Here is a 24,837-nt window from a genome sequence, read left to right on the forward strand (position 1 = left end):
CACTTCTCCCTTTTTGGGAACACTTACTCAAAGGCCACCAAATCGAAGAGGCCTTCCCTAATTTCTCTAGAAGAGATTAGTGAAACTCCTGCCAGTGGAGCTAGAAAAGTTTTATGGATGGAATTAATGTAGAATTTAAGGTATTAAGAGAGGGCTGTATCTCCTTGAAACACCATCTCCTGGATTTGGAATGGTAATAGGAAAAGTATAGAATGGCAGTAGGAAAAGAATTGTTCCTTAACTAATTTAATGTGTACACATAATAGGATCCATCAAAACTCAAAGACCCCAGAATAACAGAATAATTTGTGCACAGTTCTTAAGATGTATTTGGTGATTGATATTAATTTTTATCAACAGTGTTTAAAGATGAAAAATTGAGTCTTGATTCAACTTGTGAAAGGTGAAGCTTCAGACAATCAGTAAAGAATATTGATTTAAAATGTTTTTTTCTAATTCATAAGGTTTAATCTACATTGCCGATTAATTTGGTGTGGTGGGGCATTGTAGGGATCCAAGTGAGGGTTTTGAAACTTTTCTGCTTTTGCTTTTTGTCACAAGAACAGATGATCCATAAAGGCCACAATTTTTAATTTCTAGAGCCTAGAACAATGCCTGGCACGTGGTGGGTGCAGAATCAACAGATTTAGCAAATAAAAAATACAAGATGTCCAACTAAATTTAACTTTCAGATAAACAACTACTGGTATAATATGTGCCATGCAATATTTGGGCTATACCTACTACACGGCCATTTATCTGAAATTCAGATTTAATTGGGAGTAGTCTTGAATATATCTGGCAAGCCTACTAAGACGCTCAGTAAGTAGCTATTTCCCAAATTGATTCCCTCCTCTCACCTGTAAAATGGGGCTAACCTATAGACCCGCCTCCCGTGTTGATGGGAGGAGTAAATGAAGCGCCTGGCGCTTATTGAGTCCTTAATTTATTTGACTGCTCAGGGACCGTCCAGGGAGTGGAAAACAACTCCATGTTTACAACATCAGAAGGGAAGGAAGGCCTTCGCCCGGCCAAAGGCGCCCAGACCAGGCCTAGGTTGCCCACACCTGCGGCCCGGCCTGCCTCTTCCGGGTCAGGTGACCGCGCGCGATCACGTGACCCGGCCCGAGTGCGGGCGGTGGAAGGCGGAAGTGGGAGAGGAGTTGGGAGCCGCTTCTGTGGCCGCCGCAGGTACCAAGTGCGGGCTCCAGGGGCGCGGCGGGCGCGCGGGGGACGCGGGGGGACCTGGGGGTGGCGGGCGGCGCGGGGTGGGCCGGGGGCGGTGCGGCCGGGGCGCCGGGGGGCGGCGGCTTCCTGTGGGAGGGGCCTGGCGCAGCGGTTCCGGCCTCCGAGGAGGGGTGTCCCTGCTCCCGCCCGAGCGGGGTGGGCGCGCCGCGGGCCGCTGGCCGGGGCTGCCCGGAGGTGGGCGCGGGGGTCGCCCGGGTGCGGCGGCCCGCGGAGTCTTCCGGACGGGGCAAGGAGCTTAGGCGGCAGGGCTGGAAAGGAGTGACCTCTGTGGAGGGACCGGGACGGGAGGAAGGGGCGACTTGGGACTGGACTGGAAGGGGACGCTTGTGCATGGTCGTGTGACAAGGAGGAAAAAGAGGGGGAACTCTGGAAAAGATGCCTCCTGCATCCCAACCGAGAGCGTCTTCCTTGCTCTTTGGAAACGATTGTTACCCGAGACTTGGATGTCGGTCCTCTTCAGTTTTTAAACTTCAGGAGGGATCACAGAATCTTTATTATCTTGCTTTCGTCACACCCCCTTAGTCCTGCTTGGGTAGGGTTTCTCTTCTTGGGAACCTAGCCCGGCAGCTTATCTTTCTTTGAGATTTTCCTGGAACAGATCCTCTTCGAGGTTTAAAAAGAATGCGTGCGCTTTGCTCCGGCAGTAAATGACTTTTAGCCTGAACTCTTGACCATGACCTAACCCAGGACCTGAGCGTTACCTCAGCAACATAGCAGCTGCTGAAATCTTGGACAGTGTCAACCTAGACAGTTTTGTGACTTTTCTTCTTTCTCCAGTTTAAATTATTCAGCTTCCTTTACCATGTGATTGCTTATCTTGACAAACTGTAGCCAGGTAGAGTGTTTAAGAAGTCTCTGCTGTGTTCCTTAGAACTATGACGCACGCAGATCATGATTTTGAAGTTAAATAACTGGTTAAAGCTAGTCATCATCTTTTCTTTATGTTTACTAACATTTGGGGAAATGAAATGAATTTTATGGATGTGGTGTAGCTGGAGTCAGTATTCAAATTGGCCGTTCGCAGGAGCAGGAGTTGTTTTGGATTACAAGTAGGGGAAAAAATACTTTGTTAAATGTATTATGAGTTAAGGTTTTAGGAGTATTTTTTTTTTTTAGAGCTGGGGTATAGGGCAGAGGTATGGGGTGGTGGTGAGAGGATTCATCAGAGACAGATTGGGGAACAGAACAGGAGGATCCACTGAAATACACTGCTGAGGGGAGCAGTGGGCGAGACAGGAGGGGTCTGCTGCTCCATGTGGGTTGCTCCCTGGCCCACCAGGGGATCGAACTTGTGCTGCAGTGGCTGCGGACAGCTTCATAGGTTGTGTCTTAACCCCTTGCTCCACCAGGGAGGCCCTTAGGAGTATTTGAAAAACATTTCAAAATGAATTTTTGTAGCAGTCCTGTGAGTTAGATTGGGAAGGTGTAAGTCTTCACAATGAATAAGAAGCCCTGAGAAACTTAATTTTTTTTAAAGATTTATTTATGCGTACAAGAACTGGGGTACAGGCTAGAGGTGCGGGGGTTGGCAGTGAGAGGATTCACCAGAGACAGAGTGGGGAACAAAACAGGCAGACTGACTGAAATACACTGCTGAGAGGAGCAGCGGGTGAGACAGGAGAGGTCTGCTGTACCATGTGGGTCATCTCCCTATCTGGGGATCGAACTCATGCTGCAGAGGCTACGGATAGCTTCACAGTGCTACGCTTAACCCCTTGCACCACCAGGGAGGCCCAAGACTTGATATTTAAAAACAACTTATTGGGTGAACTTCTCAATCTCTTTTGCTTTATCTCCACATTCCTCATTACACAGAGCCTGTGCCAGTGTCTTGTGTCGTCCTCAGGATCCTGTAAAGGTCCATATTATCCCAGCTTACAGATTGGAAACTGGGGCTTAGTGAAATCCTAGCTTTTAATTCCAGAACAATGAATGACTAATCAGGGACTCATGTTCAAACCATTTATCCTTAAGCCTATACTTTTCTTTTTATAGAGACAATATGAAGTTTTATTTAAAAAATTTTTTTTTTCAGATACAAAATTACAGCCAAAATTGTGAATATAGACTGTGATTGCAGTTCTATACCATAGCTGCTACTTCCTGGGAAAACAGCCTTTCAGCCAATGAATATTTATAAGTGCCTGGTCTGTGCCACACATTGTTCTTGAGTCACACTGTCCACTATGGTGGTCACTAGCCACATGGTGTTTTTGAGCTCTGGAGATAGGTCATGAGTGTAAGATGCACTCTGGAGTTTGAAGACTCACTCACTATGAATAAAAGTTAACATGCCTCATTGGTATTTTTCCTATTATAGTAGTAATGTGATATATATGCTCTGCGATCCCATTTTAAGTTTATTGGGCTATACACAATATAAATTGAAGTTAATATCACCTGTTTCTTTTTACTTTTAAAAATGTTTATTAGGGGCCTCCCCTGGTGGCGCAGCGGTTGAGCGCTGGGCTGCGAAGCTGCCTGCAGCCTCTGCAGCACCGGTTCCATCCCCAGTTGCTGGTGAGGGTCCCACGTGGTGCGCAGACCTCTCCTGCCACGCCTGCTGCTCTCCTAAGCAGTGCATTTCATCAGTCTGCCTGTTCTGTTCCCCGCTCTGGCTCTGGTGAATTCTCTCACCCTCCCGTGCTTCTGACTGTACCCAGTGCTTGTATAAATAAATAAATAAATAAATCTTTTTAAAAAAAATGTTTATTAGGAAATTAAAAATTATGTTGCACAGTGCTGCTCTAAATAAATACTGGAAATGTAATAGACATGAAAGGCAAAAGTCTCTGTGGATCTCAAATTTTAGTAGGGAAAGACAGGATAGGTAAAATGCTTTTTTTTTTCAATAGTTGAAATCTTTATTTATTTTTGTACATGGAAGAAATGGGGTGTAGGCCAGAGGTGCAGGGGATGAGAGGATTCACCAGAGACAGAGTGGGGAGCAGAACAGGCAGATCCACTGAAATACACTGCTGAGGGGAGCAGCGGGCAAGACAGGAGAGGTCTGCTGCTCCATGTGGGTTGCTCCCTGGCTGGGTATCGAACTCAGGCCATAGTGGTGATAGCGCTGAGACTTAACCCATAGGCCACCAGGGAGGCTCTGAAATGCTTGTTATATTGTAGTAAGGGAGAGACAAGCAAAGCAGTGTTTGTGGGATTGCAGTGTTGAATAGGCCTCAGAAAGGCCTTCCTGAAAGGTGTGAGTGACGATCAGAAAGAGGTGAGGGAAGGAGCTGTATGGGTGACTGGGAACAGAGTGGCCCAGGCAGAGAGAATGGCAAATCCAACAGCTCTAGAGAAGGAGCATCCGTGGCAGATTTGTAGACCAGCCAGGAAGCCAGCGTGGCTGGAGGGTGATGAACGAGGGAGGGCAGGGAGGATGAGACCAGAGAAAAGGGCAGATGGGTGGGCCCTGGACCATTGCATCCTTAGATGTTGGTCTTTACGCAGAGTGAATTGAGGCCATTGTAGGGTTTTGAACAATGGAGTGGACACGGGCCATCCATCTTTTAACAGACTCACTGTGGTTTCTGGATGCAGAAAGTAAGGGGAGCAAGGATGGAAGGAGGGAGACAAATTCAGAGGCTCTTGTAATCACCCCAGTGAGGGATGGATCAGGTGGTGGTGATGGAGGTGGCCAGGAGCCGTCAGAACCTGGGGGAGTTAAGTTGAATGTGGGAGGTGAGAGGAAGAAAGGAAGCAGGGGTGCTTCATTTTTTTATTTTTTAAAGATTCATTTATGCATATAAGAACTGGGGTACAGGCCAGAGCTGTGGGGGGTGAGAGGATTCACCAGAGTGGGGAACAGAACAGGCAGACTGACTGAAATACACTGCTGAGGGGAGCAGCGGGCAAGATAGGAGAGGTCTACCGCACCATGTGGGTAGCTCCCTGGCTGGATGGGGATCGAACTCATGCTGCAGTGGCTGCAGACAGCTTCATAGGTTGCATCTTAACCCCTTGCACCACCAGGGAGGCCCCAAAGAGGGGTTCTTCTTGCTAGCACTTACATTTCAAAATAAAATCTTAGGTTGTACTATTATACTCATAGGTATTTTAAGTACATCTTGGGGGACTTGGATTTCTCTCCTTTTCATTTTTTACTGAAAGACCCTTTAGAAAACCACAAGCTAGTGGGTTTCTTTTTATTTGAGGAGGCTATTCTTCCAAGTGTGTATCTTTGGTTTCAAATCAATTTGAGTGCCCATTTCTGGAAAAGTCTGGACTTCTGTTTTGGTAACCAATTTAGAGACCTCGGAGAAGGACAGGGAAAGAGAGCCAGGAGGGACGGGGAATGGTTTTTTTTTGTATTTCAAATATTGCTTTGTACTGAATGGGTGTTGCTTGTCAGGCATCCTGCCTAATTATAGATTTAAAGCAGAGTCTTGCTGGGGTGAAATGACCAGCATGGGGACATGTCTGTCACTAGGACAAGGAAGAGCTGGGATTTGAGCCTTGGTCTTCTGTGTCCAGATCTTAGCTTCCGTCTGTAAAACCTGCCATATTAGATGTCTGAGCATAAACTCCCATTTGGAATCAAATCAGTCAATGCTTTTGAGTGACTTTGGGTAGTTGTGGATGCTGTCAGTTCTGAGAGGTGGAGACAAAAGGGAAGAGCTTGTCTCCCTTAAAAAGAACGAATTGAGGGCCTCCCCGGTGGCACAGCCTTTGAGCATTGGGTTGCAAGGCTGCCCGCAGCCTCCGCAGTGCCCGTTCAATCCCTGGCCACCAGGTGAGGGTCCCACATGGCGCGCAGACCTCTCCTGCCACCCGCTGCTCCCCTTAGCAGTGTACCTTGGTCCTTCTGCCTGCTCTGCTCCCTTCTCTGGCTCTGGTGAATTCTCTCACCTCCCGCGCTTCTGACTGTACCCAGTGCTTGTTTAAATAAATAAATAAATAAATAAATAAATAAACAAACAAACAAATAAATAAATAAAAATCTTAAAAAAAAAAAAAAAGAACCAACTGCATCTCTTTTAGAAGCTTGTAGTCCCCTGCTCCTGCCTATGCCTCCTGCTCCTGCCTATGCCTCCCGCTCCCGCCACTTGTAAACAAACAATGATTTAGCTCAAGTGTTAATAACTAAGTGTAGGAAAACACTAAATATCAAGACTTGGCAGTGCTGACCTCAGGCAGGTCCTCTTCCTCTGTGTCACCCATGCCATTTGCTTCCTGTCTTGTGTTGAGATCTGCTTTCCTGTCTCTTATTAGCCTGTAATTCCACTTCCAATGCTTTAACCTCCCAGCCCCTTCCTGTCTCTCCTTTCATGTGCTTGGTCTTTTTACGGATGTCATTTGGCAAAGTTTCATCCCCTTCGATTGTTTCTCAATATGGGCTTTCGGAGAATGGAAGGTAACTCAATGCTGGACAGAGGGAAAGAGGCCAAGAAAGACGCATTAGTGTTGGAAGGAACTGGAAAAACACAAGTGTGTCACGCTAAGGAGGAATCCTTTGAACAGAGCCTTCTCTTCCACAGCTTTCAAGCAGGGGGTGCAGGGTGGATCTGTAGTTATAATTAAGAAGCTCTGCCTGTTTCTGCAGCTGGCTAATTAAAAATAAAATCTTGGTGCTGGTGAGTGCTTTTTGCTCCTTCTGCCCTGGCTCATCTGCTACGTGGATCCTTTCATCTCAAGATCAGTGTTCAGTGCTTTCTTAACTCAAAGTTGGGTCAAGAATTTCAGGAATCCCTGAGCCTGGAATTCTAGCAAGAAGAACTAGTTCAACTTGTAGTTAACAGTGGAGGAGCACTTACTATGTGCTGCCTGCTTTACTCATTCACTCCCTACAATAATCTTGTAAGGTAAATACTATTAATAGTATACGTCCATTTCACAGATGAGACAAATTTAGAGAGGGTCAGTAACTGGACCCATCTCTCTCGTAGGCTTATGAGTGATTTGCCTCCAAAAGATTGTCCTGAAAGTTTCTTGCTGCAATTGGGTAATAAGAATCATCAGCTAAATGAGTGATTGCTGTCTCCTGCCTGGAGCTCTTGGAAAATTTATTTATTTAAAGATTTATTTATTTATTTATTTATTTATTTATTTATTTATTTATTTATTTATTTATACAAGAATCGGGGTACAGGCCAGATGCGTGGGAGGGTGAGAGGATTCACCAGAGACAGCGTGGGAAACAGAACAGGCAGACTGACTGAAATACACTGCTGAGGGGAGCAGCAGGTGAGACAGGAAAGGGCTGCCGCGCCATGTGGGACTCTTGCCAGCCAGCCAGGATCGAACCCTCGCTGCAGAGGCTGCGGACAGCTTCACAGCGCTGTGCTCAACCGCCTGCGCCACCAGGGGAGGCCCTATTTACTTATTTTAAAAAAGGTTTATTTATGCATACAAGAACTGAGGTACAGGCCAGAACTGGGGGAGGGCGGGGCGAGAGGACTCATCAAAGACAGAGTGGGGAACAGAACAGGTGACATGACTGAAATACACTGCTGAGGGGAGCAGTGGGCAAGTCAGGAGAGGTCTGCTGCGCCATGTGGGTAGCTTCCTGGCTGGGGATCGAACTCATGCTGCAGTGGCTGCAAATAGCTTCATAGCTTGCATCTTAACCCCTTGCACCACCAGGAAGGCCCAGCTCTTAGAAAATTTATTTTTTATTTTTTATTTTTTTAAAGATTTATTTTTATTTTTTTATACAAGCACTGGGTACAGTCAGAAGCACGGGAGGTTTAGAGAATTCACCAGAGCCAGAGAAGGGAGCAGAGCAGGCAGAAGGACCAAGGTACACTGCTGAGGGGAGCAGCGGGCGGCAGGAGAGGTCTGTGCGCCATGTGGGACCCTCCTCCGGTGGCCGGGGAGTAGCCGGGGATCGAACTGGCACTGCAGAGGCTGCAGGCAACTTCGCAACCCTGCGCTCAACCGCTGCGCCACCGGGGAGGCCCCTCTTGGAAAATTTAATGGAAGCCTTTCGGAGCAAGATACCCAAATTCCTGGTGGGGCATGGACCCCATGGCATTCACCTTTGAATTCCCAGGGCCTGGTTCCAAGTGGGGGCTTTGAGCATCATTGAGAGACTGACTCTCGCCCAGTATTAGGTAGGGTGAGTCGAAGGGGCCTGGAAAGGATTGTCAGAAGATTGACTGCTTTCCTGCTGAAGGTGCCCTTCATCACTGTAGTCCCCTGACTTCAAGAATCAACATGTATTAGTGACTCAGATGTTGAATTTGGCCATCGACTGATGAATGTATATACAAAAGGTATTATACCCATACAATGGAATGTTTTCAACCTTCAAGAGGAATGAAGTCCTGATCCATACCATAACATGGGTGAACTTCAAAAGTATGCTAAGTGAAAGAAGTCAGACACAATTGTAGAACTATGCTAAACACTATGTTGAGTGTCTAAGCCAGACCACAATCAGAGTATGATTGCATTTATTTAAAAATGTCAGAATTGGGCTCCCCTGTTGGCGCAGGTGGTTGAGTGCAGCGCTGTGAAGCTGTCCGCAGCCTCTGCAGCGCGGGTTCAATCCCTGCTGGCATACGAGAATCCCGCATGGCGTAGCAGACCTATCCTTTGCGGCTGCCGCTCCCCTCAGCAGTGTATTTCATCAGTCTGCCTGTCCCTGCTCTGTCTCTGGTGAATCCTCTCATCCTCCTGTGCATCTGGCCTGTAGCCCAGTTCTTGTATGCATGAATAAGTAAATCTTTTAAAAAAAAGTCAGAATTGGCAAATCCATAGAGACAGAAAGCAGATTCGTGGTTGGCAAGGGGGGGGGCGGGGGGCAAAGAGGAAGGAACAATGCCTGCTAATAGGTCTGGACTTTATTTTGGCAAAGTTCTGGAAGTAGTGGTGATGGTTGCAGAACTCTGAATATACTAAAACCTGAATTGGGTACTTTAAAAGGATAAATCTACGCTATGTGAATTCTGTCTCAATAGACATAAAAATGACCTGGTCTGTTTGAATGCACCCTGTGTTCCATGGAGGTCAAATCCAGGTTTCAGTGCAGGCAACAGCCCCCTATCCTTCCTCTCTGGCTTGACTGCTATGGCGCTGCGTGGCTTTGAGCTTCCTCTGTTCTTCCCCTTTGGTCCTTTCCTCTGGAGATGACACTTTCTCTAAACTCTCCCATCTGGGCTGGCTCTAGGCTGTTATGGTCAAAAGCCCTGGGGCTTCTGTGCCTGAATCTAGGAATTCCTTTGACTTCTCCCACACGAATCCCCACTGTCCTGCATCTTTCTCATTTAATCCCCCAGCACCTCTTTCAAGTCGCTTCCTAAGAAAGTGAACTTGGGAAGTAACTTTTTTGAGACTTTGCAAATCTGCAAATATGATTGTTTTCCAGTGATACTTTATTGGTGGTTTTCTTGGTTATAGAAATCTGGATTGGAAGCAATTTTACCTTACAGTTGTCTTCTTGTGTTCAGTATTACTATTGAAAAGTCTGATGCCCATTCTGATCCCCGACTTTGTTTATGCGATGTAAGCTGGTGTTATCTTTGTTCCCAGTTTTGAATTTTTATGACTTTGTGCTTTATTGTGGTTTTCTTCATTTATTGTTCTGGGCACTCAGTTGGGTCCTTTCTATCCAGAAATGTACATGCATCCTTCAGCTTTAGAGAATACTTTTTGTAATATTTCTTTGGTGACTTCTTTTTCTCTTTTTTTATTTCTTTACTGTAAGTCAGACATTGGACATTTGAAAGGTATTTGCTGTTTTTTTTTAAAGATTTAATTTATTTATGCATCCAAGAACTGGGGTACAAGCCAGAGGTGTGGGGGGTGAGAGGATTCACCAGAGACAGAGTGGGGACCAGAACAGGCAGATTGACTGAAATACACTGCTGAGGGGAGCAGAGGGCGAGACAAGAGAGGTCTGCTGCTGCCACCTGGGTTAGCTCCCTGGCTGAGGATCAGAACTGGTGGCTGTGGATAGCTTCACTGTGCTGAGACTTAACCCCTTGTGCCACCAGGGAAGCCCCTATTCACTGTTTAAAAAAGTCTTTTCTCTCCTATTTGCCATCTTATTTTTCTTTTGATTTACTTTTCAGTGTATGTTTTCCCTTTATTTATCAGCTTTGCTTCTGCAATCACAGCTTTTATTTCCAAGAGAGCTTTTTCTCTGATTCTTCCTTTCTTCCTCCCTCTCTCTCTCTTTTTCTACCTTCCTGTCCTCCTTGCCCTCCCTTCTTTCCCATTCTTTCAATCTTTTTTAAAATTACGGTCTTTTTTTTTTTTTTTTTTAAAGATTTATTTATTTATTTATACAAGCACTGGGTACAGTCAGAGGCACAGCAGGGTGAGAGGATTCGCTAGAGCCAGAGCGGAGAGTAGAACAGGCAGACTGACGAAATACACTGCTGAGGGGAGTAGCGGGCGCAGCTGGAGAGGTCTGTTGCACCTTGTGGGACCCTCGCCCAGTGGCTGGGGACCGAACCGGCGCTGCAGAGGCTGCGGGAAGCTTCGCAACCCAGCGCTCAAGCGTTGTGCCACCAGGGAGGCCCTAAAATTACAGTCTTTTCTTGTTTCATGGATGCAGTACTTCCTCCTATCTCTCTGAATTTGGATGTCTTCGGATGTCTTTTAACCTCTGCGTCATTTAACTATGAGTCTTTTTTTATATATTGAGATATAATTCATACATCTTAAAGTCTGCCACTTTAAAGTCTGCAATTCATTGGATTTTGGTATATTCATGAAGTAATGCAACCATCACCACTGTCTAGTTGCAGAAAACTTGTGCCCATTAAAGAGTCACGCCAGCCCTCCAGCCCTCTTAGCCGATGGCAAACTCTAAACTCTAACTTTCTGTTTCTGGAGACTTGCCCAATCCAGGTATTTCATATAAATGAAATCATACAATAATTGGATATCTTTGTCTGGCTTCTTTCACTTAGCAAATGTTTTCAAGATTCACCCATGTTTAGTAGCCAAATAATGTTCTGTTGTATGGATAAGAGTACATTTTATTTATCCACTTATCATTTGAGGAACATTTAGATTATTTCTGCTTTTTGGCTACTGTGAATAGCACTGCTATGAAATTCCCATATAAGTTTTGTGGAGATACATGTTTGCAGAATTTTTTTTTTTAAATCTACCCAGAAATGGAATTGCTGGGCCTTATGCCAATTCATAGAATTGGCAGAGGAACGCCAAACTGTTTTCCAAAGCTGCTCACCATTTTCCATTTACTATCAGCAATGTATGAGGATTCCAATTCCTCCAAATTCCCCTCAACACTCTTTTTCTTTTTGTTTGTTTTGTTTTTGAGAAGGATGAAGTGGTGTCTCTTTGTGGTTTTAATTTGCATTTCCCTGTGACTCTTCATGTTGAGCACCTTTTCATGTGCTTGTATATATTCTTTGCAGAAATGTCTATTTAGATCCTTTGCCCATTTTTTAAAAGTTGAGTCTTTTTACTGGTGCCTTTTGAAAAAAAATTTTAAGTCTTAAGCAAGTCAAATTATCTAATTTCTCTTCAGTTGTTTCTGCTTTTTATATCTTACCTTAGAAACCATTTCCTAAAGTCAGGAAGATCAACACCTGTGGCTTCTTGGTTTATAGTTTTTTTGCTCTTATATTTAGGTCTTTGGATCCATTTGGATATAATTTTTGTTTAAGTTGCGAAGAAGCAGTCCAACCTCATTTATTTGTACGTGGATATCCAGCTGTTCCAGCACCCTTGGTTGAAAAGACTATTCTTCTTTTCCTCTGGAAAAGAAATCCTGTCTTGAAATCCTGTCTTAAATCAATTGACCTTAAATCCATGGGTTTGTATCTAGATCTGCAGCCGTCTTCCATTGGTCTACATGTCTGTCCTATGCCAGTACAACTTGGTCCTGATCACTGAACCTTTGTAGTAAGTTTTGAGACTGAAAAGTCTGAATCCTGAAACTTCATTGTTCTTTTAAAAAACATTATCTTGGGTTCCTTGCATTTCCTTAATCATTTTAGGATCAGCTTCTCAATGGAGTCTTTTTTTTTTCCTTCTTTGTTTTGATAATCTGCCTTTTATGTCTGAGGCTTATCTCAAATAGTTATTTCCATTTAAGTGTGAAGTACCAACAGGCTCATCTGTGAGCTAGGACCCAAATGGGGAGGTGAGAGTGTGTGTGTGGCGGGGAGGGGAGGGCGGGGGTGTAGAGACTTCTCACACTTTCACATACCTCCTTGGATCATTATGGTGCTTTATCCCTACCCTCAGCTATGTTTGAGGTCCTCAAGTCTGGTTTGGCCTACCCACACACTAAAATTCAGTTCTCCTGCTTGGGAGTAGGTAGCAGGGGTGACCGTCTAGCTGTTTGGGTGGGGAGGGGAATTTGGGGCTCTGTTTTCCATACAGCCTTGTCCTAGTCCTTGTGTTTTTAGCCCACGTACACGCTTGCTTTCAGAAGTACGTATTGCCACCACCTGCTGACTCCTGAGATTCTGAAGTGCAACTAGGCTGCTTCTTGTCCTCCTCCACTGTAGGCAGTTAGGTTTGTTTTAATCCATTTTCCAAAATTTTGCTATATCTCTGTTGTTTCCTTTTCTGTTCTTTTTTAGTGGGCTTGTATAAGGGAGCAGAGAAAAATATGTGTGTTTAATCTGTCTTGTTCACTGAGAGACCCTGGAAGTGTCTAAGGGAAAAGTTGTTACCAAGGAAGGTCTCCTCGTATCCACGGTTGCCATACTCCCACCACTGTGTTCTGTTTCTAGAGTTCCTTTATTTATTTATATAATTTATTTATATATATTTTACATCATTGTTCATTTTTGTACAATGTTTGCTTTCGCCTGTCAGGTGTAGTCCCCATAGAATCCCCATCACCAGTTCACCCGGGCACCATCACCATGGTCCCTTGTGCTCTTCTCGACCTTATTTTGATCCCTGTCCCACCCCTGCAGAGTGTCTCTGATTTATAGTTGCCTGTTAATTTTGTTTTATTATTTTTTCCCCCGGATCCCTTATTTGGTTCCCCTATATTCCTTCTGTAAGTGAAACCATCTGATATTTTTCTTTTTCCTTCTGACTTATTTCATTGAGTGTAACCCCTTCTAGCTCCCTCTGTGTTGCTGCGAATGGCATTAGTTTATCTTTTTTGATTGCTGAATAGTATTCCATTGTGTATATACTCCACATCTTCTTGATCCAGTCATCTATTTTTGGCTACTTGGGTTGTTTCCAAATATTACCTATTAAATTAGTGTTTCAGTAGACATAGGGGTGCAGGTATCCTTTTGAATTAATGTTTATGTGTCCTTTGGGTAGATCCCTAGGAGTGGAATGTCCCTAGAGTTCCTTTAGGAAGACATATTTTATATCATCACCCAGTACACATGTACGTATTGATGTATACTTATTGGAACAAACTTTTTATGGAATGATACTTTTCTTCATGTGTGATGTACTCTAATATTTTCTACTTTATTGCATTTGATTTTAAAAAGTTCTTGTCAGGGTTTACATCGAAGATAAGTTCTGAGGACAATATATTAATTTTTAAAAAATAAATTTGGGCACCTATAGGACTTAGTTTGGGTTTTCCCCTTCCCCTACTAATAAATACATGTCTGCTTTGGTAATGAATTTTTTTGTTCATCTAAAACCTTTGATGATATTTTAAGTGTTGTTGTTCCTTCTCTTCCTGCCTGCCCCAGGCTTATGCTGTTTGTTTGCAGTAGTTTGATTGTAAACACTTCCCATCAGCTATTAGCAGGGAAACTTGAGTCCTTGTACATTGCTGCTGAGAATGTGCAGAATAAATTCAGGATCTCAGATTTCAGAGCTTCCTGTAAGGGGTTGGGGATCTTGCCCTTAGAAACAATGTCTAATATAGGGCCCAGAAACAGTTGTTAATAGGTTGAAGATGGGGGCCTCCCCTGTGGCGCAGCGGTTGAGCGCTGGGTTACGAAGCTGCCCGCGGCCTCTGCAGCGCCAGTTCGATCCCCGGCTGCTCCCCGGCCACCGGAGGAGGATCCCACATGGCGTGCAGACCTCTCCTGCCGCCCGCTGCTCCCCTCAGCAGTGTACTTCGGTCCTTCTGCCTGCTCTGCTCCCCGCTCTGGCTCTGGTGAATTCTCTCACCCTCCCACGCTTCTGACTGTACCCAGTGCTTGTATAAAAAAAAAAAAAAAAAATAGGTTGAAGATACTTTGGGGGTGAGGGTCTGACTTCCCTCCTATAATAATGTGTGTGTTTGTTTTTTCTTTATTCGTGGTAGGAAAGGTTTTACAATTCAAGATAGCTGCTGTGTAATGTCAGGGTGGCATCCAGCTAATTGAATTAGAAAGGTAAAGACAGGTCAAGCCTTTCATGATTACTGGATTATTATTGATAAGCAATGGACTGTAATGATGAAAGAAACTTGAGAAAGAACTTGTGCGGGTGGTGTCCATTCAGTTTCTCCTCCTCTACCAGTTGACTTTGGCCCTGCCAAACCTTCTTTAGAATTTATCAAATTGGGGCCTCCCCAGTGGCGCAGCGGTTGAGCGCTGGGTTGTGAAACTGCCTGCAGCCTCTGCAGCGCCGGATCGATTCCCGGGCTGTTCCTCGGCCACCGGAGGAGGGTCCCACATGGCGCGCAGACCTCTCCTGCCGCCCGCTGCTCCCCTCAGCAGTGTGCTTCGGTCCTTCTGCTCCCCGCTCTGGCTCTGGTGAATTCTCTCTCACCCTCCCGCGATTCTGACTGTACCCAGTGCTTGTATAAATAAATAAATAAATCTTTAAAAAAAAAAAAAAAAAAAAGAATTTATCAAATTGGGGCCTCCCCGGTGGCGCAGCGGTTGAGCGCTGGGTTGCGAAGCTGCCCGTAGTCTCTGCAGCGCCGGTTCGATCCCCGGCTGCTCCCCAGCCACCTGAGGAGGGTCCCACATGGCGCGCAGACCTCTTCTGATGCCCGCTGCTCCCCTCAGCAGTGTACTTCGGTCCTTCTGCCTGCTCTGCTCCCCGCTCTGGCTCTGGTGAATTCTCTCACCCTCCCGCGCTTCTGACTGTACCCAGTGCTTGTATAAATAAATAAATAAATCTTTAAAAAAAAAAGAATTTATCAAATTGACTTTGCTTGGGTCCCACAAAGAATAGTTCAGGTTTGGTCTTTTCCCCATTTAACTGGCCATATGGAGGCTTCAAGTTTCATTCTCTCAAATATTCTCCTTGAGTTCAGACCAAAGGCTAAAAACCAGCTAAAGCTCAGGGAGTATAAGCTAGTTAAAAAATTACCCTCAGTCAAGTTGCCTGAAGAAAGAAAGCATCCCAATAGATGTGATGATGTTTTTAAAAAGTATATATATTTTTATTTTTAAGGCCTTTAAATGATGGATTTTCCACTTTTAGTATTTTAACCCTATTACTGAAAGCCTCAAGGCTGAATTTATAATCATTAATCTTTCATTACTCTAGATACGATCTTTTTCCTTTAAAATTATTGTTAACATCATAAAAAAGATCAAACATAAAATGCTTTCGAGAGTAAGATAACAGTCATAAAAACCACCATCTGGATTGAATGAATGTTAACTTTTGCCATATTTTCTTCAGAACTTTTTTCCTTTGAAAAATACAAAGTTGCAGACACAGTTGAATTCCCTTGGTCTCGCTCCTAATTCCAATTCCCCTGCTCCCACCTCCACTACCCCAGCTTCTGAACCTGGGATGGTCCATGCTTTTATACTTTCATTCCATTTACGTATGGCCACAACGACAGATACAATTTTTTTGTGTAAATTCAGGTATGCCAATGGAACATTATACTTGACTTCTACCTCACTTGTTTTCTTTTAGTGCTATAATTTGGGATTTATATGTATAGATTGAATTCAATTATTTGAAATGCAATCTAGCAGTCCATTTTACAACTATATCACCATATCACCATTATCCATTCTCCCATGAACAGGCATTTAGTTTGTTTATGCATTTTTTTTTTTTTTGTGGGACCCTCGCCGGTGGCCGGGGAACGAACTGGCGCTGCAGAGGCTGTGGGCAGCCTTGCAGCCCAGCGTTCAACCGCTGCGCCACCAGGGGAGGCCCTGTTTATGCATTTTTGCTGTTATAAACATCGCTGTGCTCACCATCTTTGAACAAAGCTTCTTCTGCATGGGTTGGAGAATTTTCCCCTGGCAAATTCCACTGGGGGTGGCATCCTGGGTGATACAATCTATGTATCTCTAACACTCCTGGAGGTTGCCAGGTACCAGCTAATTTGCTTTGCCTCCAGAAGTGTGTGAGGATGCTTCCTAACCCTTGTTGGCAGATGACTGGTCTTTTGATTAATGGGTAGAAAGAGAATTGATCTGGGCTTCCCTGGTGGCACAGAGGGTTGAGATGCAACCTATGAAGCTGTCCACAGTGACTGCAACACGAATTCGAACCCTGGCCAGGGAGCTACCCACATGGGGCAGCAGACTCTGCTCCCCACTCTGTCTCTGGTAAATCCTCTCACCCTCTGTATCTCTGGCCCATACCCCAGCTCCTATATGCATAAATAAATAAATCTTTAAAAAAAAAGAGAATTGATCTTTTCATTGCTTTACCAAAACAAGTTTAATCAAAATACCAAAACACATCATTTTGTTAAGCTTCGGAAAGCTGATGTTGAAATTCATTCATTTGGTATTTCTGGAGTTCCAACTAAAGTCCAGACAGGGCTAAGAGATGGGACACACATCTCGACCCTCACAGAGCTTACATTCTAGGGGAGGGAGATAGACAAATATAATAGATCAATGCAGATGAATTATGTCAGGGATGAATACTGAGGAGAAAAAGTAAACTAGGGAAGGGTGGGCACTAATATGTGTGGAGAGTGGGGTTGATAGGGTCATGAGGGAAGGGCCTTTAAGAAAATGACATGTATGTCAGAAGATAGCGTAGGCCATATATGGGGACAATTAGGGAAAGAACATTATACATAGAGGAGGTGGAATCTGCTAGAGGGCATGTCCGGAATGTTCAAGGAACAGCAAGGAGGACTGTGTAGTTTAGGGGAATGGTAAGAAGGGGGAGAGAGGGCCTCCCTGCTGGCGCAAGGGGTTAAGCACAGTGCTGTGAAGCTATCTTCAGCCTCTGCATCACGAGTTCGATCCCCAGCCAGCCAGGGAGCTACCCACATGGCACAGCAGACCTCTCCTGACTCGTCCTCTGCTCCCCTCAGCAGTGTATTTCAGTAGATCTGCCTGTTCTGTTCCCCACTCTGTCTCTGGTGAATCCTCTCACCCCCTGCACCTCTGGCCTGTGCCCCAGCTCTTGTATGCATAAATAATTATATCTTAAAAAAAAAGAAGGGGGAGAGAAGTGGGAGATGATGTCAGAGAGGTGTGGGGGAAGGGGGGGAGCATGTCCTGTAGGACCTCCAGAGTCATTCTTTGAAAAAAACTTTGATTTTGACTTCCACTTGGAGACCCTTGGATGGTTGTGATCTGACTTACATATTAAATAAAAAAAAAATGCTGCATTTGGAGATTAGATCAAAGGGGATGAAGGGCGGAAGCAGATCATGGTGCATCTTTAAAGCACATTTACTATTTTAAATGTAAAACCAGCAGCATTTATGATCAGGTTGAATGTGGGGATTGAGAGGGAAAGGGAAACAAGATGAGTGCTAGAGTGTTGTCGCCCATGCCTCTGGATGGAAGAAGCATCATTACCTGAGATGGGAAGACTGAGGAACAGTCAGGTTTGAGGGTGACTCTCAGGAACTCAAAGACAAAGGATCGGAGGTCTAAGGGTGAGGTCCCTCCTGGACATGCCAATTAGGGATTGTCCACAAACAGATGTTCTTTAAAGTCACGAGACAGGATGACAAAACCAAGAGACAAGGGGCTGGGCCCGAGCTAGTCTGGTGGTTAGAGGTTGAGAAGGGGCCAACCAACGAGGTGGAGAGGGAAGCCTGAGAGGCAGGAGAGATTAGGCAGGAGATCCGGGAGAGGCGTTTCAAGGAGGAAAGAGTGATCCATTGTGTCACGTGCTGCCAGTATGTCAGGTAAGACAAAGCCCGAGAGTTTGCTATTCGATTTAGTGACACACAGATCTGGTCTTTAGAGATCTGGATAAGAATCGTTTCAGTTCTGTCTTCCTTTTGTTCTAAGTATCATTTCAAAGGTATCCACTGCTAGCCCATGTATAAGACTGAAGTATAATGCCTGTTATGGACTAGCCCAGAAAAAAACTAATCACTTCTTTTTTTTTTTCTTTTTTGGACTGAATGTATCTTATAAATAAGACCAATTCTATCTTTTTTTTTTTTTTGCCTGAAATCTTGAAGCATGGAATTATTATAGACTAACCCAGGAAAAACTAATCACGTTACTTTTTTTTTTTTGGACGGATATATCTTATAAATAAGACCAGTTCTGTTATTATTATTATTATTTTTTGCCTAAAATCTTGAAGCATGAAATTATTTGACTGTAGCTGAGGAAAACGTCAAAATCAATGTCACTTAGCAGCAAGCTCCATTTACTTTCGTATAAAGAGCTTCCATTTTTAGAGTAATGTGGTGAGTTAATCATGTTTTAAGCCTGAACAGCTCTTCAAAATTGGAAGGTAGGAGGCGAGAGCAAATACAAATGAGAATGAAAGAAGGTGTTAATGATGTTGAATAGAACAAGAATTTGATAGAGTCTTTATGGCGCAGCCTTCACAAGTGATCCTCAGGCCCCTGCCCCTGGTGGTCTCTCGAGACGCATTTATAAGGTCAGAACTACTTCCATGATAGCATTAAGACTTCCTTTGCTCTTGTCACTGGTCACTTTGCATTGACAGTATGAAAGCAAAGGTGAGTGAAACTGCTGGTGCCAGAGTCCGAATCAACCTTACTAAGACATTGCCACTAAGCTGTGCTGTTGTCATGGTCTCCCTGCCATGACTAAATGAAGAGGAAAAATCTCTTGCACTTGAGGATGTGCTTGATAAAGCCGTGCAAATTATTAACTGTATTAAGTCTCGATTCTCGAGCACATCTTCTTGATATTCACCTCAAGGACTCTGCTGCAGACTGAAGTGTCACGTTTGTATTGAGGAAAGCATTTGGATGACTGAGTAGAGGACTGCATTAGTGGCTTTTTTCATGAAAGATAATTTTTACTTAAAAATAAAAAACAGGGTGTTCCTGGTGGTGCAAGGGGTTAAGGCACAATATATGAAGCAATCCACAGCCTCTGCAGCATAAGTTCAATTCCCAGCCAGCCAGAGAGCAACCCACATGGTGCAGCAGACCTCTCCTGACTCGCCTGCTGCTCCTCTCAGCAGTGTACTTCGGTCAATCTGCCTCTTCTGTTCCCTGCTCTGTCTCTGGTGAATCCTCTCACCGCCCCCCCCTCACCTCTTGCCTATACCCCAGCTCTTGTATGCATAAATAAAAATATTTTGTTTTAAAAAAAGATTTATTTATTTATTTATACAAGCACTGGGTACAGTCAGAAGTGCGGAAGGGTGAGAGAATTCACCAGAGCCAGAGTGGGGAGCAGAGCAGGCAGAAGGACCGAAGTACATTGCTGAGGGGAGCAGCGGGCGGCAGGAGAGGTCTGCTGCGCCATGTGGGACCCTCCCCTGGTGGCCAGAGAGCAGCCGGGGATCGAACTGGCGCTGCAGAGGCTGCGGACAGCTTCGCAACCCAGCGCTCAACCACTGCACCACATCTTTGGCAGATGTTTTCTTGAAAATGAAGTGAGCCTGTCACCTTCAGGAAAACAGCTGACAGTATTTGTTGTGAATCTTAAAATCTGAGTTTTTAGGTGAAAATTAGAAGCTTGGAATGCTTCCATCTCCCCCCCCAAAGCTTCCCAGCTTCCCAATTCTTAAAGACTTGTCTGATAAGATCAGTGGCAACTGTCAAAACATGATTTCTTGACATTGTGCAATGAAATATGTCAACATTGAAATATCTATCTCTATAGCTGAACAAACTAGTACTTCCCAAATGACACATGACGTTACAAAATCATACATGAGTAAAAGATCCACTCAAAGTGCCATGATAGTCTTCTGCTTCTAGCCAAGATAGAGTGACAGGAATGCCTGCTGGCTAATGATGTCAAGAATCTTCCCATGAGGAAATTCTATGGGGACTAAACTGGAGGGGGTGGGGGGAACAAATATTGTTTAAAAATGATCAATGATGTGACCTCCCCGGTGGCATAGCGATTGAGCGCTGGGTTGCGAAGCTGCCCGCAGCCTCTGCAGCGCTGGTTTGATCCCCGGCTGCTCCCCGGCCACCAGAGGAGGGTCCCACATAGCGCGCAGACCTCTCCTGCCTCCCGCTGCTCCCCTCAGCAGTGTGCTTCGGTTCTTCTGCCTGCTCTGCTCCCCGCTCTGGCGCTGGTGAATTCTCTCACCCTCCCGCGCTTCTGACTGTACCCAGTGCTTGTACAAATAAATAAATAAAATAAAATAAAATAAATCTTTAAAAAAATAAAATTGATCAATGATGTAAAAAGAAAATAGCATTAAAAATAAATTTAAAAAAAACATAAAAGAAAGGACAAAGATGATCGTTCAAAAAAAAAAAGGAAAAGAATCTTCCCATGTGCTTATGGGCCAGTTGCATTTCTTCTTTTAAAATACTTCTTTTTTGATAAACACATGCAATTTGCAGCAACATGGATGGCACTGGAAGGGATCATGCTCAGCGAAATAAGCCAAAAAGAAAAAGAAAAATATCGGATGGTCTCACTCATAGCAGGAATCTAGAAAACTTAAATAAGGGACCAGGAAAATGAATATAAGAAAGTGAAAATCAAAATCAACAAAAAACTATGAACCAGAGACACTTTTTGGGGGTTGGGGGGCAGGAGGGGAAGGATTGGGGTCAGAATGGGGCGTTTGCAATTGTATGGGGGAATATAAAAATAAAATTTAATATTTAAAAAAAAATAAATAAAAATAAAATATACTTTGTAAAGCAAAAAAAAAAAAAAATACTTCTTTTTTTTTTTTAAGATTTATTTATTTATGCATACAAGAGCTGGGGTACAGGCCAGAGATGGCGGCGGGGTGAGACGATCCACCAGAGACAGAGTGGGGAACAGAACAGGCAGACTGACTGAAATACACTGCTAAGGGGAGCAGCGGGCTAGACAGGAGAGGTCTGCCTCACCATGTGGTTTTCTCCCTGGCCAGTTGGGTATCGAACTCGTGCTGCAGAGGCTGTGGATTGCTTCATAATGCAGTGCTTAACCCCTTGCATCACCAGGGTGGCCCTGCATTTCTTCTTTAGTGAAATGTCCAGTCAGATCTTTTTACCTATTAAAAAAGAAGGATTACCTGGGTTCTTATTGCTGTTGTTGAACCATGACTTTCTTGTTGGAGGTATTGTGTTAGGCTCTCCAGACTGATGTAACAGGCAGTCTTAATCCAAGACCTACCCAGCTTCAACAGTCATTACAAGACAGACAATACCTAAACTGTTGTAGTAGCATGACCACATCCCTTGGGTGTTTATATTTTCTTGCTTTTGTTCTTTAAACTCAGATATTAAAATTCAGAGGACCCACTGAGGATCCACTTCCTCAGTCTTCTTGTCAGATAATCTCTAACCTACTGCTGCCTTTGCCTTGCAGCTTCCTGGTGATGATATGGCATCTGCCAGCTCCAGCCGGGCAGGAGTGGCCCTGCCCTTTGAGAAGTCTCAGCTTACTTTGAAAGGTGAGTGGCACTGGGTAAAGTGTTTATTATTTGAGGAGACAAGGTGGAATTATACCACACCTTAGACTGGAGAGTCACTTTTTTTTTTTTTAAAGACATATTTATTTATACAAGCACTGGGTACAGTCAGAAGCGTGGGAGGGTGAGAGAACTCACCAGAGCCAGAGCGGGGAACAGAACAGGCAGACTGACGAAGTACACTGCTGAGGGGAGCAGCGGGTGCGGAAGGAGAGGTCTGCGCACCATGTGGGACCCTCGCTGGTGGCCGGGGATCGAACCGGCGCTGCAGAGGCTGCGGGCAGCTTCGCAGCCCAGCGCTCAATCGCTGCGCCACCGGGGAGGCCCGGAGTGTCACATTTTTGAAATAACTTAAGAGTAAACCTTTGCCAGATGATAGCTGGGATTCTCAAAGAAGGAAGAAAGGAACTTTTGGCAAAAACTGTCTAAAATGTTGATTACTTCATACCCCAGGCTTATTCCTTTGTACCCTCACTCCCTAGGTGATATTCCACCGCATGGCTTTAAATGCCACCAAGAGAAGTTCACTGCCACATTTGTATCTCTAGCCTAATTTCTGAACTGTAGATTTGTAGTCTGGTAATCCAGTTGCCATTGCCACTTGAATATTTAGTAAACTTCTAAAATGTAATGTGTCTGGATTGAATTCCTAATTTTTCTTTCTCATATCCTTATATGCAGCCAGTCAGCAAATCTTGTTTATCTGCAAATGTGCCCAGCTGTTAGCCACTTGGCACACCTCCATTGTCTACACGCTGCCACCTACCTACCCTGGATTAAGGCAATAGTCTCCTAACCCAGCTCCCTGCTTTTACCCTTCGCCCTCCTTCCTTTTCTGGGTCACTCAGCAGTCAGTGGCCCTGTTAGAATGGAAGCTAGCTATTGTCACTCCTGTACTCAAACACATCAAGGCTCTCCATCTCACTCAGGAGAAAAGTTGAAGCTCCCATATGGTATGACCCCCTCATTTCCCATCTCCTGTTAGTTACTCTTCCACATTTACTCTGCTCCAGTCACATGTTGTTCATGGACTGCTATCTCTGGGTGAAATATTTTGGGCCCAGATATCTACCTGATTTGCTTTCTTTCCTTTCTTAAGTTTGTTATTTAAAAGTCACCCCCTTCACACTGTGCAGAGCAATTGAAAGCATCTGTTTCTGGGTTTGGGGGTTCTTTAGACCTTGACTATAGCCATGAAAGAATTCAATGCCATGTTTAGGCAAAGCAAAGCAAAGTTGGGAGTACGTCCAGGCAGGCAAAGTTCAGGGAAGAACAACTGCCAGGAAAGGTGGGGGACTGCTGGCTTAAATGGGGTGCAGGAAGCTGTTTACTTTGTCCCTTCCTGGGGTGTATGGTAGAGGTGCTCCTGGGTGTTGGTTTATCAGCTGGGCAGGAGTTTCTAAGTCACTCCCCCCTGCCCCCTTATATTGTGCTTGGGACTACAGCTTTTACTCTCTTATCTAATAATTAGCAAGCCTGAGTTGAAATAGAAGCCCTTCCATGGAACCCGGTGCCATCCTGAGACTCTGTTTTGGGTTTTTATTATGTAGGAGCACATATTGACTTACAGATTTTCTGTTGCTTTTCCTCATTGTGAATTGCTAATATGGAAAGGACTAACATGGTAATACTGGTGCTTCTCATTATGTATGCCTTTAACCTCTAGGGATCCAAAAATAACATCCAGGAATGTGGTGGGGGAGAAAGAGAGCAATGACAGTTTAAATAGTGTGGGTGGTTCTTCCGTGTGTTTCATGAGAAAGTTATATTGTGATCTGGGAGAGGTCACTGTGCTCTTCCCTGTCTGAGCTTCAGTTCCCTATTCTTCTCCTTAGTGTCATCCTGGAGTTCTAAGATATATTTTTATTTTTTTAATTTTTATTTTATTATTTTTTAAGGATTTATTTATTTATGCATACAAGAACTAGGGTACAGACCAGAGGTGTGGGGGATGAGAGGATTCACCAGAGACAGAGTGGGGAACAGAACAGGCAGACTGACTGAAGTACACTGTTGAGGGGAGCAGCGGATGAGTCAGGAGAGGTCTGCTGCACCATGTGGGTAGCTCCCTGGCCGGGATGGAACTTGTGCTACAGTGGTTTCCATGAGCCCCACAGGTTGTGTCTTAACCCCTTGAGCCACCAAGGAGGCCCTCTAAGATATATTTTTAAATGTGTTGTCATGGGTTCTAAACATAAACCAACTATTTTGTCTGATATTTAACTCAGAAACACTGAAAAACTGACCCCTGAAAGACACAGCACAGCATAAAACTGGAACCTAGGGAAAGTCAATATGTAGATTTCCTGGTGCCTCCCCAAGAACTTACAAGGGCATGTTTCTGACCATCTGTGATTTTCGCCTTGTTTTTAACTTTAATGTCTAAATCCTATGTGAAGATGTTACTCCACATTTAAGAAGTTATCCTTCAGGGCCTCCCTGGTGGTCTAGTGGTTAAGTCTTAATGCTATCACTGCTACAGCCTGACTTCAATCCCCAGCCAGGGAGTTGCCCACATGTGGCGCAGCAGACCTCTCCTGCCTCGCCCCTGCTCCCCTTAGCAGTGTATTTCAGTAGATCTGCCTGTTCTGCTCCCCACTCTGTCTCTGGTGAATCCTCTCACCCCCTACACCTCTGGCCTACACCCCAGTTCTTCTATGCTACAAAAAAGAAAAAAAATTATCGTTTATATTTCATCAAACAATAAATTGACTTTGTAGAGAAAGTCACTTGTATCTTGAAGCCTTTATTTTGGCTGCCTTTTTAAAAAAAGCAACATTCAAAATGTCACCCTGATTAATCATAAATTACAGAAGGGAAAATGTATCTTTATAGTGGAGAGACCTGGTAAACCCCACAGTCACCGAGGGATTGAAGTGGGCATCCCCAATAGGACAGCCTGCTGTGTAAAGCGAGAATCAGACAACATCATCTATGTTGTATTCTGGACAGAAATGTTAAACATGAATCTAATCA

At 44.4% G+C, this 24,837-nt stretch overlaps 1 protein-coding gene across 1 annotated transcript in view; it reads left to right on the top strand.

Annotated features, from left to right (window-relative positions):
* The window catches only part of LOC119249013 (NEDD4-like E3 ubiquitin-protein ligase WWP2), a 70,289-nt gene that overhangs the window by 5,079 nt on the left and 40,373 nt on the right, over positions 1 to 24,837 (top strand). The window contains exon 3 of the mRNA XM_037516023.2: positions 21,759 to 21,843. Within this exon, the coding sequence (XP_037371920.2) occupies positions 21,759 to 21,843 (85 nt within the window). The remainder of the gene's footprint in view (positions 1 to 21,758; positions 21,844 to 24,837) is intronic.

This window comes from Talpa occidentalis, unplaced genomic scaffold (assembly GCF_014898055.3).
Source record: "Talpa occidentalis isolate TD23 unplaced genomic scaffold, MPIMG_talOcc4v2.1 talOcc4.17, whole genome shotgun sequence".
Lineage (NCBI taxonomy): Eukaryota > Metazoa > Chordata > Mammalia > Eulipotyphla > Talpidae > Talpa > Talpa occidentalis.